The sequence below is a fragment of the Trichosurus vulpecula genome, chromosome 9 (genome assembly GCF_011100635.1).
Source record: "Trichosurus vulpecula isolate mTriVul1 chromosome 9, mTriVul1.pri, whole genome shotgun sequence".
NCBI classification, from domain to species: domain Eukaryota; kingdom Metazoa; phylum Chordata; class Mammalia; order Diprotodontia; family Phalangeridae; genus Trichosurus; species Trichosurus vulpecula.
In genome coordinates, this window is record NC_050581.1 from 37,423,034 (window position 1) to 37,440,410 (window position 17,377).

Sequence of the window (17,377 nt, forward strand, 5' to 3'; positions counted from 1 at the left end):
AACCCTTCTCACCATTAAACTGGACTTCTCTAATAGCTTGATCAGTATTCTGTTAAGTCTCTCCCCTTTCCAATCCAGCTGCTGAAATCATCATCTTAAAGCACAGTTCTATTAAAAAACCTTTGTTGGAACTCTGAGGTACCACCTCATACCTATTAAATTGGCTAATATGACAAAAAAGGAAAATGATAAATGTTGGAGAAGATGTGGGAAAATTGGAACACTAATGCATTGTTGGCGGAGTTGTGAAGAGATCCAACTACTCTGGAGAGCAATTTGGAACTACGCCCAAAGGGCTATAAAAACGTGCATACCCTTTGATTCAGCAGTACTAGGTCTATAGCCCAAAGAGATCATAAAAAAGGAAAAGGACCCATATGTACAAAGATATTTATAGCAGCTCTTTTTGTGGTGGCAAAGACCTGAGAATTGTGGGGATGTCCATCAATTGGGGAATGGCTGAACAGCAACGCTATGGGATGAACTTTAGCTCTTCTCAGCAATTCTAAAAGACTCATGAGAAAGAACTATGGAGTCTGAACATAGAACAAAACATACTATCTTCTCTCTTCTCTTCCTTGTTCTTTTTCCCTTTTGTTCTGATTCTCCTTTCACAACATGACTAATATGGAAATACGTTAGCCTATATGAGATGGCCTGCTGTCTCGGGGAGGAAGGAGAGGAGAAAGGGATGGAGAAAAAAATTTGTAACTCAAAATCTTATCGAAGTGAATGTTGAAAACTATCTTTATGTGTAATCGGAAAAAATAAAATGCTATCAAGTGGGGGAGACAAGCCTTTGTTGGCTCCCTATCAGCATTAGGATAAAATAAACCTCTGTCTGTTAAGGCCTGCAGCCTTTTTCATCTTAATTTCACACTATTCACCTTTATGCACTCTACATCTAAGCAAAAGTGGACCATCAGCTATTTCCTAAACTCTTTCCAACTAGCATTCAAACAAGACTTCCTCATGCCTCAAATGTACAGACTTCTTCATTTCCACCTTCCAGGTTCCTTTTCTTCAAGTCAAAGCTCAGATATCATCTCCTCCATGAAACTTTCCTGATTCCCTTCCCCCCAAGTCCCCGCTAATGTGCCTTCCAAATTCAATTAAACTTAGGGCACTTTGCTCCTTTGTTCTTTTCATGCCCTAATTTGTATTAGACTTGTCCCCAGAAGCATGGCAAGCTCCTTGAGAGTAGGGAATGTTTCATTTTGTGTGTTTGGTTTTTTGTCTGCCCAAGGCCAAGTATGATGCCTTTACCTAAAGATGCGTTAGTCTGAACAGAAAATAATTAGAATAGATGCTTCTGTTGACACGTGACATTTCAGTGTGCTTTTGTTCTCATTTTAAGGAATTTTTAAAATTTAACTACCAACCAATCTTAGCATCTTTTAAAGTTACGGGTATTGCTCCTTCAATGAGTACCTCATTGCTTCATTGATCAGGCCATCGGCTTTTTCTTCTGTTAAATGCTAAGAAAAAAAGGGACAATATTTAAGATTACTTGTCTGTCAAAGCACGAAAAAAATTATATCTAAATTCAATGTAAGACACTTTATTTTAGATTCCTTTACTACCCTGCAAATGTCTCAGTTAACAAACATATTTTTACACTATCAAACCCTCTTTCTTCCAAGCTCATTAACTTTTCTTGATAATTACCCCAGTCCAAAGTATTTTTGTTTCCTAGATAACCTAAGTTTTCTTATCCAGCATTAACACTGCTCCACATATATAAAAGTATGGGGTTAGTCTTTTTTTTTTTAACATAGAACTTAGTCTCATTTTTTTAAGAGGGAGAGGAGAGTTATCCTTGAATTAAAAAATAAACTATAATATATTTGATATGTCAGTCACATTAGATTTTATAAAATTATTTATACCTTAAATATCCCTGAAATGTTTGATCTGTCTTAGGTGGTCCCAGTAAATTTCATAGTCTAAGGGCTACGTGGACAGCTAGTGGTGAAATGGATAGAGTGCCTGGCCTGGAGTCAGGAGGACTCATCTTAATGAGTTCAAATCTGGCCTCATATACTTTACTAGCTGTGTGACCCTGGGCAAGACACTTAACCTTGCTTGCCTCAGTTTCCTCATATGTAAAATGAGCTGGAGAAGGACATGGTAAGCCACTACGTTATCTTTGCCAAGAAAACCCCAAACATAGTCATAAAGAATCAGACAAGACTGAGACAACTGCACAACAACAACAAAATATTTCTAACTCATCTCATGCTTTACGGGAGGGAGAAACAGGGGTTAGGAAAGTGTACACTAAGGAGTGTGCTGACAAACGTTTAACAACCAGCTCTTCACGGGGAGGAAATTGTATCCACATCACATCTTTAAGTTTAATCTGCATTATTAAGATTTTCTTATATCTAGATACTCAATGAAACAATAAATCATCTTGATTTTTAGCATTTGTTGATTTCTGAGGAGTAAATGCTCACAATGAACATTTAACAATAAGCCTCTGGTATGAACTGGCTCCAGCACACCACTGAATATATACTTTCTTTGATCTAAATTCTCATATTAAAATCACGTGACCTGTATTGGAGCCTAAAGACTATCTGGAACTGAGAAGCAGTGTATCTCCTATTGCGATACACAAGGATTGAATCAAGGATATGATTCTAGTAGGAGGTACTCATTTAAAGCCTGTTTCCTCATCTGTAAAGAGTTGAACTAGATGACCTCAAATGTTCCCCCCAATCCTAAATCTAGGATCCTATGACTGTATGACCCTCCTTGTAGCACTATTAAACAGACAGTATGACGGCTCCCTTTTGCCCTTGTGAGCCATAATGTCTTCAGAAAGCTTTAGGCATTTGCCCAGTAGATTATGGAATAACATTCATTTCTCCAGGGAGAAGGCTAAGTTTCACCTCTCACCTATCTTCATATGACTAAAGTCACAAATTCCAGGAAACCTGTTAAAAATTCTGTTTCCACTCTCCTTCCCTTTTCCTGGGAGCACCCAAATGTGAACTGGTATCGTAGGAATCTGGTTGACTAGACTGAATTTTAGGGATACTTTAAGCCCACTTTTTTCACTCAGATAGGACTCTATATTATAGGTATAATAAGAATGAACAAATTAAAATGAGAAGACTATGAAAAACAAATTACTGAAAACTAGTCACATTTAGAAAATACTACATGAATGTTAATAATTACGCACCTATTTACAAACACTGAACAAAATGTATCTGAACTTACTTTCACAGAACTGGGAAAATTTTTCAAGTTAGGGCTGATATTCATGGGGAAATACATTTTAGGTTAGTTTGACACTTTTTATATAGTAATAAAATTAATATTCTAGTTTATTGACTTGGGATGAATTGTTCTCCCCAAATCCTGTCAAATTTTCTGCTGACTTCAGGGTATCTTTCTTTGGGGGATAAACACCATGCATACTAATAAGTGCCATTCTACTACAGTGGCTTTGGACAATCCATGTTGCCTCTCTAGGCCTCTGAGGGTGTTGAACTAGATGACCTGGAAGGTCTTTTCCAGCTCTGGGAGTCTATATTACTATGAAAAGTAAAGATAAATTGATCTCTGTATTGGAAGCCAAATGAACATAGTTTTTATATAATCTAACATACTACTATTAGGTAAACTTAAGAAACTTTTTAATATACTTTTTAATATATATATAATATGTAATTATATATAAATACATACTATATTATATATAATTACATATTTTATATATAATTGCATATATAACATTATGTATAACTTTAATATACTTTTTAATATAAAAATATTCTATATTTTTAAAATATTTTCTTGTAATTATTGACAACTTGAGCTATTCCAGATAGCAATTCCATTTTATCAAATATTAAAATGCCCAGCTAAATATACTGTGATTATATCCACAGCTAAGCCAACAATTCATGCTGGAATGTGGATAGTGATTTTTTTCTGTGTGAAAAATTTTATATGATAAACATTTACATGCCCCTATTCATAGAAAAGAAAATGTACTTTAATTTTTTTATTTTGCCACATTATTTATGTAAAATACCTGCAAAATGCTGTTTTCCTTAAAATTTTGTTTTTCAAAATTTGATACTGCTGACTTGTCTGTATGTTTATGGCAGAATTTTTCTTAGCTTTTGAAATCAATAAGACAAGGATTACTTCAGTATAAAACAAATTACGAAGTAGTATCTTTTACTTCATGAATTACTATATAAAAACTGACTTAATAAGATGGCACATACTTCTATCAAGAAGTTATGACAGTAATAGTATTTTGAAAATACTACTTAATCAAGAGTGAAGAAACAAGGCGAGATTAGAAAATAACACACTTGATTTGTTGTACTGGCAGAGAGAAGAGCAAAATGGTACAGATTCATAGCTATACAGGCAATCCCTTTTTTTCTGCTCTACTTTATATGCAGAAATACTCATCTTATTTCATGTTTAAGTTCAGAATAAAAATAATTTTTTTTTAAAAAAAGAATGTAAGTAACTGGAAACTTGAGTTGGTGACCAACAAATGAGGAATAACTGAACAAGCAATGACATATAAATGTGACAAAATACTACTGTGGTGTAAAAATGATGAGAAGGATAGTTTTTAGAGAAACTTGGGAAGACTTGTATGAATTGATGCAGAATAAAGTGAGCAGAATCAGAACAATTTATTAATAACAACACTGTAAAAAAAAACTGAAAAATTTAGGAATTTTGATCAAGGAAATGACCAGCCACAATTCCAAAGCACTCATAATGAAGCATGCTGCCTTCTTCCCAATAAGAAGGGAGGGACTCTGGGTGCAGACTGAGACATGTTTCGGGATATGGCCAGTGTTGAAATTTGTTTTGCTTAACTGTGCCTATCTACAGCAAGGGTTTTATTTTTCTTTGTCCTCTATCAGGAGGCAGAAGAGAAGGTAGAAGAGAGAAAAGACAGATTTTTGTTTATTTTTTTGAATTAATTAAAAAAAAAAAAAGAATGAAAACTCCTGAAGGCAAGGGCAAATAGTTTTACATTCGTGTTTGTAACTCCACTCTTAGCACAGTGCTTTGCACACAGTAAGTGACTAACAATTTTTTTCATTTAAAAAAAGATTGTTTAACAAATGCTTTTTCATTACAGAAATATTAACTATCCCATAAGGGCTTGATGTTATCCTCTAAGCTCTCTCCTCCCTAACACTTTACAGAAAACAATAAACCAGAAGAGTCTGGTCTTAAGTCTTAAAAATATAAATCAAGAGCTCTAAAATATACTTTCAAAAGCAAATAAAATTAATTAAGGATTTTTTATATTATATTTAAATGTAGTTATGGCAAAAGGGGTGAATATAGGCAGAACCGTACTTAGCAAGGATATCAGAAAAATAACCTTTTTTCTTTCCACAACTCTCACCCCAATTTCTTTGAAAATAACTGATTTGAAAATACAAGACATACTTTTATGTCCACTTTATGTACAACAAAACCACAACAGTAAACTATACCCAGTTTGAACACTATAGCAACAGGCCTCTATTTTTAAAGAGATACAACAGAACAATGCTGGCATTCTTTTAAATTGATAAAAGAAAATTCTACTTATGCTGACTATTAAAGAATGTCTTTTGTGAAGCACTAGAAGATTTATTTCCAAAAGATTTCTCACCAATGTGCAGAGGCTCTGATGTTTGCCAAAGGGTTAAGAAAAGAGAGAGAAATTTCTTATGCAAAGTGATCCATTACTCCATATAGAGAAGATACCACATTCAATTCACCTATCATCTCATCTTAACAAAAGGGGTGAAAAAACCACTTTGTAGCAATTAAAATAGGAAAGACTACAATGATGTGTTTTCAACACTCTCAGGAAGGCTACCAGGCCAACTATAAAAATCTATACCAGTTTATGACTAGAATGGAGACAACTGTCAAATATGTCAGCATTTAAAAAACAGGAAACTTTCCTTTTTCCAATAGGTTGGTTATTTACCTAATACTACTTGAGGGTTTTTTTTAAATCCCTATTGTATAATATCCATTTATTTTCCTGCCTTTTTCTAATCCAAACTGTTTTCTGAGACTGAACTGTTTCAACAGCTTGTGCAATAACAGGAGAACTAAAAAGAAACCTCTCTCTTGACCTTTTCTCTAGAACTCTCCACTTACTGATTCTATTGCATTAAATGTTGTCAGATTTGTAGAAGTGAAAAGAACAATGTCAGTGGCCTGGGTGGCAGGGTCCTGAGAGTGGAGAGCTGTCATTTTAAGTTGTCCATTCCTTTGCCCATGATTAAAAAATGAATATTTCAGATCACTGGGTGACAATCCCATTAGAGTGATAGCCCATGATATCAATTACAACTTCAGTTTCAATTTGGCTGCCTGGTCACAGGGTACCATTTCTCTGCTATCCTGGTGATGGGCCGGGTCTGTGAAGCATGACACCCTTAAATTGCTGCCTATTATCCCGGTGTCATTACTGGTAGAGCCTCAGAATTCTTTGAATTACAAGCAGCTGCTGAGGTCAAGCTTTGCAACTAGAGGAATTGGACAAGTTAGCAAATTCTTTATACAAAGCAGAAGTTATTTATCTGGCATGTAACTTAGGAAATCCAAAGTTTCTATTATCCTGACAGTACGTTAGTTTTTCACAAGTATATTAATTTAATAATGTAAGAGTTCTTATTGAGGTGGTAAAGATGTCTTAAGTATTTACTGTATTTACATAATTCAAAACTTGACCCCAACAGTTGGCCTGCCAATATAACCCATTTGCTCCTTTTCCTTGCCAAGTCGAAGATCCAAATGCAAACAGTTATGAGGCATACTTACACCTCTAAACAATTACGAAGCATACACAGTTCATGGTAATATGGCACATTTCTAAGAAATATACAAGAAGAAGAATAAATATCCTTGGAACATAATCTTACAGGGAAGTGATGTTTTCCCTGTAAGTTTCCAAAATCAATACATTCCAACCTTAACAAAAAAACAAGTATACTTGTAGCATACACTGCACCTGCATATTTCACTGCTTTTGCACATTCTGTAAAGTTTTTATTATGGTATCATGAATTCAAAACAGTCCTTCAATAGATGGAATTTTTTTGAACATTATCATAGAAATTCAGATAGTTTCTGTGTTCTTAAATCACCTGGAAGCAAAATGCATGATTTAGAAATCAAGTACACTTCAGGTTATTCAACAGATTATGGTATTCTGGTCTGCCTTTTCGTCTCACCTTCAATCCATATTTTGAATCCACAACAGATACAATTCCTATAAAAAAGGGAAAATACACTTCAAATTATTACCTTTAAAGTTATTACCTATAAAATGACTCAACTGACTAGTTTAAGTTGAAGTTGAAAACAAAAACTAACCCCCATTTCTCAATTCAGAATTTCACACAAATGCTACTTTGGAGGGGAGCAGTGATCAAAATCTGTGATTTCATTCATTTCGGGAACTCCTCAATATAAAAACTTCCTTCACGAGGTTGCACTGTAGAACAGCAACTGGCAAAAAACTAAAGTCTGAGTTGGCTTTGAGAGAGCATGACTGCCATTGGTGAACCCATCTAGTAACGTGTCAGAGGCAAGTCTTGCATCCATATCTTCTAACTCTAAGACTGGTCTCAATTCTCCTATTCTACGTAGATAAGCAATAGTACAATTGAACAGTACTGTTTTCACTCTTTTGCTAATGTCACCACATAATTTATTTCCATTTATTATTTCACATTAGTAAAGGTGACAGTATTAAGCCATAATGTTCTAAAGAATTAAACCTTCAAATAAAAAATTCACTTGTCAAAATGAAAAGCAAAGCCTTAGTGCCCATTATAATCTCTTGCATAAGTAGATATGAAAGCCATACTTTCTCCCAAGACATATTTTTGAAAATTCTAATTTTTCTAGATTGCCAAAATTTTTAGGCTATATTATAAAAACATCTACATCTCAAACCAAACATTTCAGTTCAACATGTATGTTTAACAAAGCTTAAGTAATACCATTAATAACAGAGAATTAAAACATTACAAGAAGCAGAAAGCAGCAGAATGAATATAAGAAGCTGTACCATGTCACACGCATCTTGACAGATAAAATAAGTGGTGAAAGACTTCAAGGACTTTACCATTTTTCCCTCCACAAGATATTTTAATACAGGAGTTCTTAAATTTTTGTGTCATGGACAACTTGGGCAGTCTAGTGATGCCTGAGGAGCCCTTCTTAGTGTTTTTAAATGCATAAAAAAAATACAAAGGCTTGCCAAAGAAACCAACTGTACTAATATATAGTTACCAAAAGATTTTCAAAAACAAGTTCACAGACCCTAGGTTAAGAAGCTCTTGTTTAAAGCAGGAATAAAGCAAAACCAACTCCTAATTTAGCCAGACTAATGGAGAAAAACAGTGCTGTTGATAATCTCCAAATCCACTTATTTTACTCTGGAATGTATAAGACTTTCCTCTAGCAGGCCACCCTTGACTGTGCTTGGTTTAGGCATAGAACTGGGACTGGACATGTGATGTTTTTGGTGTGAGTGACTCCCAGGGGAGAACTCTCTATACGGCTCAGAACCTTCTCCCCAACCGCCTAGAGCACAAGTGCTCTGAGTGTGCCCTGCACCCTGGGTCGCACAGCCAGGAAGAGTCAGGCCTCAAATGTAGGTCATCTTCCTGACTCCATGGTTGGTTCTCTCTCTAATATATAGGCTTAGGTAAAACCAGCATAAAAAGCCAAGGGACTATGACCAATGACATCCAAGTAAGAAGTACTTTAAATGATATTATTGAAGAATGAACAAATAAATACATCAGAAAACATGATCGAATATATTACATGTTCTTGAGCCCAACATAATTTCCCTTTAAAAAATCATAGGACTCAGAAATAGAAGGGTCAGTTTACAAGCTATTAATCTACACCCCTTACTACTATGCAGATCAGGAAACTGAAGTCCAGGAAGGCAAGTGGTTTAGTCCATGTCAAAAAGACAGGAACAGAGCTAAGTTTCAAATAAAGGTCTCCAATGACTCCAAATTCAGTGATCTTTTCATTATGTCACATTATTTTTCTACCAGGTGTTAACAGGCTGCAAAAAAAAGACGGTCAGTATCTTCAAAAAAGAAGTATGAATAAAAAATACACAGAGTAATGAAAATTTACCCAAAAAAGAAATGAAAAAATAAGATCTAAAATTTTTTGCAAGTATCATAGAAAATCTGAAACAGTTTGAGATGTATAAACAACATTAGATATCCTGAAAGATATTCTCGAATGGTTAAGTGACACATTTAAATTAAGTAAAAATAATAGTGGCAAAAAAAAATCACAAAAGGAAATTTTCAAAAAATGTGGAAATTTTTTAAAAATCACAGGAAGAACTGAAGCTAAAATTAGAAGATATTTAACACTAAGAGAAAATGGACCAAAATGGAAAGTCATTCAGCAAATTTATTTCAATCTAATGAACATTTATTAAGTCCCTACTATTTACAGGCATGGTGCTAAGAGATAAAAAGACAAAAATTAAGTAGTCCATGCCCTTGGGAGGCTTACACATGTAAAGAGATATAAAATAATCTGAGAAGGTAGAAAGCATTAACAATTATAGGGATAAGAAAAGATTTCAGAGAAGAGATAATAGCCAGCATGCTATTACAGTACTTTCAGCTTTGTAAAGCACTTTATGAATATTATTTCATTTGATCCCAACGACAAACCTGTGAGGTAAGTCCTATTAATGCTCCCATTTTACAGAGAAGGAAGATGAGGCCAAGATGTAAAATGGATAATTTCTATTACATTAAATTGAAAAGTTTTTGTACAAATAAAATCAAAGTAGCCAAGATTAGAAGGAAAGCAGAGAACTGGGGGAAAAATTTTATAGATAGTTCCTTGACTAAAGGTCTTATATCTCAAATATATAGAGAACTCTGTCAAATTTATAAGAATATGAGTCATTCCCCACTTGATAAATGGTCAAAGGATATGTATGAATAGGCAGTTTTTTAATGAAGAAATCAAAGTTATATATAGTCATATGAAAAAATGTTCTAAATCATTATTGATTAGAGAAATACAAATTAAAACAACTTTGAGACATCATTTCACACCTATCAAATGACAAATGTTGGAGGAGATGTGGAAAAATTCAGACACTAATACACTGCTGGTAGAGCTGTGAACTGATCCAACCACTCTGGAGAATAATCTGGAAATATGCCCAAAGAGTTGTAACAATGTGACCACCATTAGGTCTGTTTCCCAAGGTGATCAGGGAAAAAGGAAAAGAACCTATATGTTCTAAATTATTTATAGCATCTCTCTTTGTGGTGGCAAAGGACTGGAAATTGAGGGGATGCCCATCAACTGGGGAATGGTTGAACATGCTGTAGTATATGATTGTGATGTAATACTACTGTACTATAAGAAATGACGAGGAGGTTGATTTTAGAAAAACATGGAAAGATTTGCATGAATTAATGAAAAGTGAAATAAGCAGAACCAAGACAACGCTGTATACAGTAACAGCAATACTGTTCAAAGAAAATAACTGAATGACTAAGCTATTCTGAGTATTATAAATACTCAAATCAACTACAAAGGACCTATGAAAGAAGATGGTATCCACCTCCAGAGAAAAAACTGTTAAAGAAAAATATGTGTAGTATGGTTTTATATACAAACACACATACGTACGTGTGTGTGTGTATGTGTACGCATGCGAAAAATGGTGGCCTTCTCTAGTGCAAGGTGAAGAAAAGGAGGGTGACAGTTCAGAACTTAAAATGTAACCAAAAACATGAAAAAAAATTGTTAAATATATACTATATATAGTAGTCCTGAGACCAAAAAGTTTGAGAGCCACTGTCATAGAACATGCCTGAAAATTGATCAAATGCTATCTAGGTCACAAAGAAGATATAGGCAAGTTAAGAAATGCAGAAATACCATAGACTAGACATTTCTGGGTCATAATACAATAAAGTTAGTAGTAAATAACCATACTAAGGGGTATAAGTCTCTGAGGAAATAATAACAACTGATATTTATATATCACCTTTAAGGTATAAAAAGTATAAAATACATTATCTGGTAGCAAACTAAGAGTGATTCGACAATGTCCAGGCTACTGAGGAAATTATAAAAACAAGAGTTTATGTCTAGAACAATGACAATAGAGCTATGAGGAATGGTAGAGTAGATAATGCTGGCCTTAAGCTGCAGAAGATCTGGGTTCTAGTCCTGCCTGATAGCTGCCAGCTATGTGGTCCCAGGAAAATCACTTCACATCTCAACATACTAGGCAACTCTCTAAGGCTGTAAAATGTAGACCAACTGAAGATTTGTAGTGGTAAAGGGAGTTTTCTGTATCAATGAAATTCCAGGTTCAGGAAAAAAAAAATTAAGGTCTATGGAATGCAACCAAAGTAGTACCAAGATATAAATTTATAATGCTAGATTACTACTTAATAAGAAATAGAAACTTATCAAAGCAAGTTTAGCTAAACTAGAAAAGAAGGAAGAGAGATTCATAAAATTAAAAATGAGAAAACAATCTAACTGATGAATAGAACCAAGTAATTTCTAAGGACGAAAGAAACTGATAAATAAGTAAGTCTAATTAAAAGAAAACTCAAATAACCAAAATGAGAATTGAGAAAACATTACTTATTGCTAATAAATTTGAGAATTGGGGGGGCAGGGCAATTGGGGTTAAGTGACTTGCCCAAGGTCACACAGCTAGTACATGTGTCAAGTGTCTGAGGCCGGATTTGAACTCAGGTCCTCCTGACTCCAGGGCCAGTGCTCTAGAGAATTTTTTTTTAAATGAAGTCATTTACAAAAAATATAATGTGCCAAAATTAACAAATCAAGAAGGAAATAACCCAAATAGGCTAATTTCAGAAGGAAGAATCAGAGAGAGAATTAAAGGCCTATCCTGCAAAAAGGGTATCCGGGCCAGTTAAATTTCTGTAGAGCCAAAAATGTCTATGCTATTTCTAAGTAAAGAAAGTCACTCTCCTGTTAGTTTTGGTCTCTAATTCAAACAAAAACAAGATCCAAAAAGGCCTTATTGAATTGACACAAAAATATTAAATAAAATACTTGGGAAAAAGCAGGTAACTATAGGTGTGGAACACTGCCATACGACGTCAGACTCTTTTTGAGGTTTTGGCTTATTCTCTGCTCAACCTTTTCCCCTCTCTTTTATTTTTTGTTATAAGGGATGGCTTTCTGGGAGGGTGAGAGGAATACACTGGGAAATGGAAGTGATGTAAAAATAGAATATATCAATAATGATTTCTTTTCAAAATAAACCTTTGCAAACAGAATATAGGAATACCTTGAGGAAATTAGCTATCTGGATTTCCAAAATCTAAATTAGAATTGGCAAAAAAAAGGTTTAATGACAATCGAAATAATAAACCATACCAACAAAAAATAAAAACAAGATTACATCATTAAATGCAGAAAAAGATTTCAATAAAATAACCTTTGTTCATGTAAAAAAAAAGGAACAGAACACTTTTCCTTTACATGATAAAAATCACACATTTAAAACCCAAGCTAATATTATATACAAGGGAAAAAAACAAGAGGAGTTCCTATTAAAAACAGGCATAATCATAATGCAGGGCTGTTTACTCTTGTTATTCTGAGAAATGTCACCCCATATCAATAATGGATGAAAAAGATATTAAGGGAATAAGCACTGTCAATGACTAAGTTAAATTATCTCTGCATGCCTATATAGGAAATTCAAAACAATCAACAAAAAATAAGACATTATAAAAGACTTTGGGCAAAGTAGTTTTATCTTATGATAAGCCCACAAAAATCATCTTTATTTCTGTACACAAATCAACAAAAGCAAAGAGAAAACTGACAGAAGGATTTAGTATAAATTCAATTTACAATAAAGGTAAAATATACCAAATGTTAGGGTGTTACTCCATCAAGAATACAGATCTATAGTCAATTTTAAAATTATTTTGACAGAAACTGGAGAAGGATATAGTAAAACTGTCAATAATCCCTAATCCATAAAAACGATGCAAAATCCATCAAAATGGCAGTAAGGCCACTTCCTAGATTTCTAACAAAATCACAAGAAAATCGTTAAGAACTACGAATTAAGGGGAAAGAAGAATTTGCCCTACCAGATTTCAAAATTTAATATACATTATGAGGTACTGTTTGTAACTGCTTAACTGACTTTGCTTTCTAAGAGTGATCTGTTTAGGTTATTTTCCCTTTGTTTTGCTAATTTTTGAACCTTTCTATTTTTGTCATTCATTTTAAAATCTGAAAAAAAAATTCTCCAATTTGTTAACAGAGTTGGACATGAGTTTTTCAGCTGTGTTCACCTTTTCTCATTTCCAATTTTAGTTATGTCAATTCTCTACCTTCTTTTGATTAATTTTCAGAACTACTCTCTTTTTTTGAAGTGCCATATTACCAATTTTATCAGTTTTTAAAGAAAGATTTTGGTTTTATCAATCCAATTTTACTCATCTCTCCTTTAATCTCGCTTTGTCCCTTTTCTAAATTTAAGCATAGATTCAACTTATTTTGCTAAGTTTATCTTACTGAATGGACAGGTACTATAGAGAACATAGGTAAATAATGTTAATACAATAGAGAACCCAGACATAAAGACAATCTTATAAATGATTCACATCTGATAAAGATGTAAATAAAAAAGCAAGTAAAAACTATTAGGACAACTGGACAGCTACATGGTGAAAGATGAGTTTAATATCCACATCTGTGGTAGGAACAATATATATATTTTGTATAAGGCGAGGTGGTTGCCCTTTAAGGGAGCAAGTAAGGAATAATTCCTCAGGACTTGGTTAATCAAGCCCAGCCTATATGGAGTCAGGCTTTAGGGAGATTTCACCGCCCTATAGGATGTGATGACATCTTTTTAACCAAACATTCTGAGCTGCTAAGGAGAATACAGAAATGGAGGGGAATAGCATTTTATTTAAATTTAAATAGTACGTCCTTTTTAGTCTAGCAGTAAAGTTATTTTCACTGCATTTTAGGGTCCTTAAGGACCCTGCATTATAATCCTGAGATTGAACTTAGTGGACTAGCCTACTGGTCTAGGCTCAGAGTACATCTCATTCCATATACTAATAAGCTGGACCAGTGATCTACATTTTAATTGTAAAAAAGAAATCGAACAAAAAAGAATGGCCTTTTTCTCCAGTTGTGGGGAGGTGAGAAATGTATATCAAATGGAAGAGATTATTCAAGATATAACAGATAGATCCGAAAAAGTTCTCTCTCTCTCAAAAAAAAAAAAACTGGGAAAGATTACTTGTAGTAAACGTTATCTGGTACCAAAAATGTTTAAAATCCTCAAGGCAGGTAATATGAACTTTTTAAAATAAATTATCATACAGGATTCTTCTTTGAAGAAGAGGACTAAAAGACATTGCCAAGACACTGCACGATAGGAAGAGAATTTGGGCTAAAGGTAAGACAAGAATGATGGATGCCAGTGGAAAGCAAGCAAAGGTGGATTCCTGTGGCAAAATGATGGGCAGATAAGGACAAGAGTTGCCCAGGATGAGTTGCTAGAGATAAACTGAGATCTGCAACACTGGAAGAACTCCTGAACTGATTTGAAAATTTGAGTACAGAGAAACTGCAAACTGGTGAAATGACATGAACAAGCACAGAAATAAAAACTGCTAATAAACATGAGAAAAGTTGATTAGATTCCCTAATAATCAGAAAAATTCATATAAAACAACTCTAAGATATCACTCAATACACACTAAAGTGGAAAAAAAATATATATGCATCTATGTATAGATATACACATATCTGTATATATAATAGGTATGTATAAATATATATAAATAAATTCAATGTTGAGACAATTTTTCGTAGTTTATTAAAATTTATTACATTATTGATGGGACTGTTAACTTACTGCTACAAATTCTTTGATACTATAAAGTAAGTTATAAAACTGACAATATCCCTTTAACCCAAAGATTTCAGTGCTGAGACTATAGCCTAAACAAATAAAAACACTGAAGAAGGATCTGTCTGTACAAAATTTTTCTAACTTTTTTTTTAATAGCAAAAAAAACCAGAAACCGATAACGTATCCAATGACTAGGGAAGGGCTGGATAAATTGTAGCACATTCACGTAATGGAATAGTATGGTGCCACAAGAACTGGCAAGTCAACGAGCATTTACCAAGTGCGTGCTACGTGCCAGCAACAATGTTAAGTGCCAGGGACAACGAGAAAGCCAAAAAACAATTCTTGCTCTCAAGGAAATAAATCCAAAAGGGATGCAAACGCAATCAGTAGAACAGAAAGGAGGACGTATACATTTATCTTCAACTACATCAAAAACAAAAGCCACGACCTTAAATGGACGCACGTATTTGGAAAAGAGCAAATGTATTTTGGCAAGGGATTGTATGCTATACTTGCTATTTTTTCCTATTTCATTAAAATTAAAAATAATTAAGATTTTGGGATTTTAGTTGGAGATTCACTCTCTGGTTCAACTTGATTAATATTTGTTTTAAATATTAAGTGTATAATAACTTTTAAAATATACCATAAGTTCTTTGAGGGCAATCACCCTTATTCCATTTTATATCTCCCTCAGTGACTAGCGCACAATAAGAACTCAACTAATGCTTACTAAATTGAACTGGAAAAGCAAATAAAATTTTACTTTGGAAAAAATAACAAAGGACTGTAGTTTTAACAAGATGGCATGTTTTGTGTACTTACCATCAAGGTAAATGTCACTCCCTAATTCAGCATCCACCCAAAACATGGAAGCAACAGCACCTGTAATTGACACAATATAATAAGATTAATGAAAACCATGAAAAATCTTTGCAAACCCTAAGGACACAAGATTATAACATAGTTTCCTTCAAAGATTTACTCCAACAACACCTCTTACATTGGGCCTGTCCCGGTCCCGGTCCTTCCAGTTGCTAACACCTTCCACCCCTCCCTGCTGAAATCACTTTGTCTTTACAATATGCTTATATATGTAGATGCTATATTCCTGTATAGAACACAAGCTCCTTAGGAGAACGGATTGTCACTTTTGTCTTTAGAGACAACAAGCCTAGCAGAGTACCCAGCACATACAAATGTGTTTGACAAACCTTTTTTTTTTTTAAACTTATAGACAATGGTTCTCATTGTCCTTCACTGGAAAGCAAAGAAAGACAACGAAAAAGTCAACTTTGGTTTTCCCATCTCCTTATACAGTTGGACTACTGCATTCTCACTAATGTGACATTTCCTTTCCATTCCTTCCTATTCCACTCTCCAAAAAAGGTCCATAAACACAAAATTTCCACACAAAATTCTCCAATGGATGTTATTAAGCAACTTCAATAATAGTTACATGTATATGAGAAAAGGGCTGTATTTTTATTCTCTACACTATAGAAAGGCAAGGGTCTTGTATTTGAAAAACAATGTATTTCGCTTTTGAGAAGAGACCCCGAAAAGCAAACATGATGATCCCTTAGTAGCCTGGAAAAAGTCTTCAAATCATCTGCCAAAGAAGAAATGTGCTTGCTATCTTTAAAAAGGAAAAAGAACAAGAAAACAAACAAAAGGATGGGCATCTAATAGTTATTTATAATATGCAGTACAGGTATAAAATGTCAGTCTAGGGATAATTGCTTATATATTTCTGAGTAAGAAATAATAACTTGCTTTGACAGGATTCAATGATTCAATGTGTATCAACGCTATGACAAAAGGAGAGAAAAAACTGACAGAAAGGAAAGTATTTTATTTTTCAGAGCATCACAGCTCCAGTTAGTGACAACGCTGTCCAGAAGAATGAAGCACAGGGAACAAAACAATGATAACTGAACTCATTCCAACGTCTAAAGCTGTCCGCTCGCACTGACAAGCCGTGGTCCCCCAAGCATCGCTCTGTGTCAACAGTGAGATACCTGTCAGCTGTTTACAGTGATTACTCATGCAAGATACAGCAAGGGCTAAGAGAGCTAATGGCTTCCTGATATCTATTGATTTTTTCCCAAAAAGCTTAATAGTTTTCCAATTTGTTTGAAATAGGATTTGTGAGTAACAGGGGCTGAATCAATGTCCTTTCTTTTCAAGAAAATTACTTTACCATGACAATTATTTAGCTTTTAACAGGAGAGTGTCAGTCCCCTAAATGGGAAACAACTGAATTGCCAATAAGAATTTTCCTCACTTTCTTGATCAAAAGTATGTTTTTAATTAACAAGAGGAAAAAATATGTTTACTTTAGCATGGTATTACTCTTAATTTAATTTCCTTCTACCATAGTTGATTTTTCTCCACAAAATGAAATATATCAAA

General features: G+C 34.0%; 1 protein-coding gene across 2 annotated transcripts in view; it reads right to left on the minus strand.

Moving 5' to 3' along the window:
* The window catches only part of LOC118831883 (COBW domain-containing protein 1-like), a 60,443-nt gene that overhangs the window by 28,787 nt on the left and 14,279 nt on the right, over window positions 1-17,377 (minus strand). For both annotated transcript variants that reach the window (XM_036739354.1, XM_036739355.1), the window contains exons 5-7: window positions 15,788-15,847; window positions 7,239-7,276; window positions 1,432-1,478 (exon numbers count right to left, since the gene is read on the minus strand). In XM_036739354.1, the coding sequence (XP_036595249.1) occupies window positions 1,432-1,478; window positions 7,239-7,276; window positions 15,788-15,847 (145 nt within the window). The remainder of the gene's footprint in view (window positions 1-1,431; window positions 1,479-7,238; window positions 7,277-15,787; window positions 15,848-17,377) is intronic.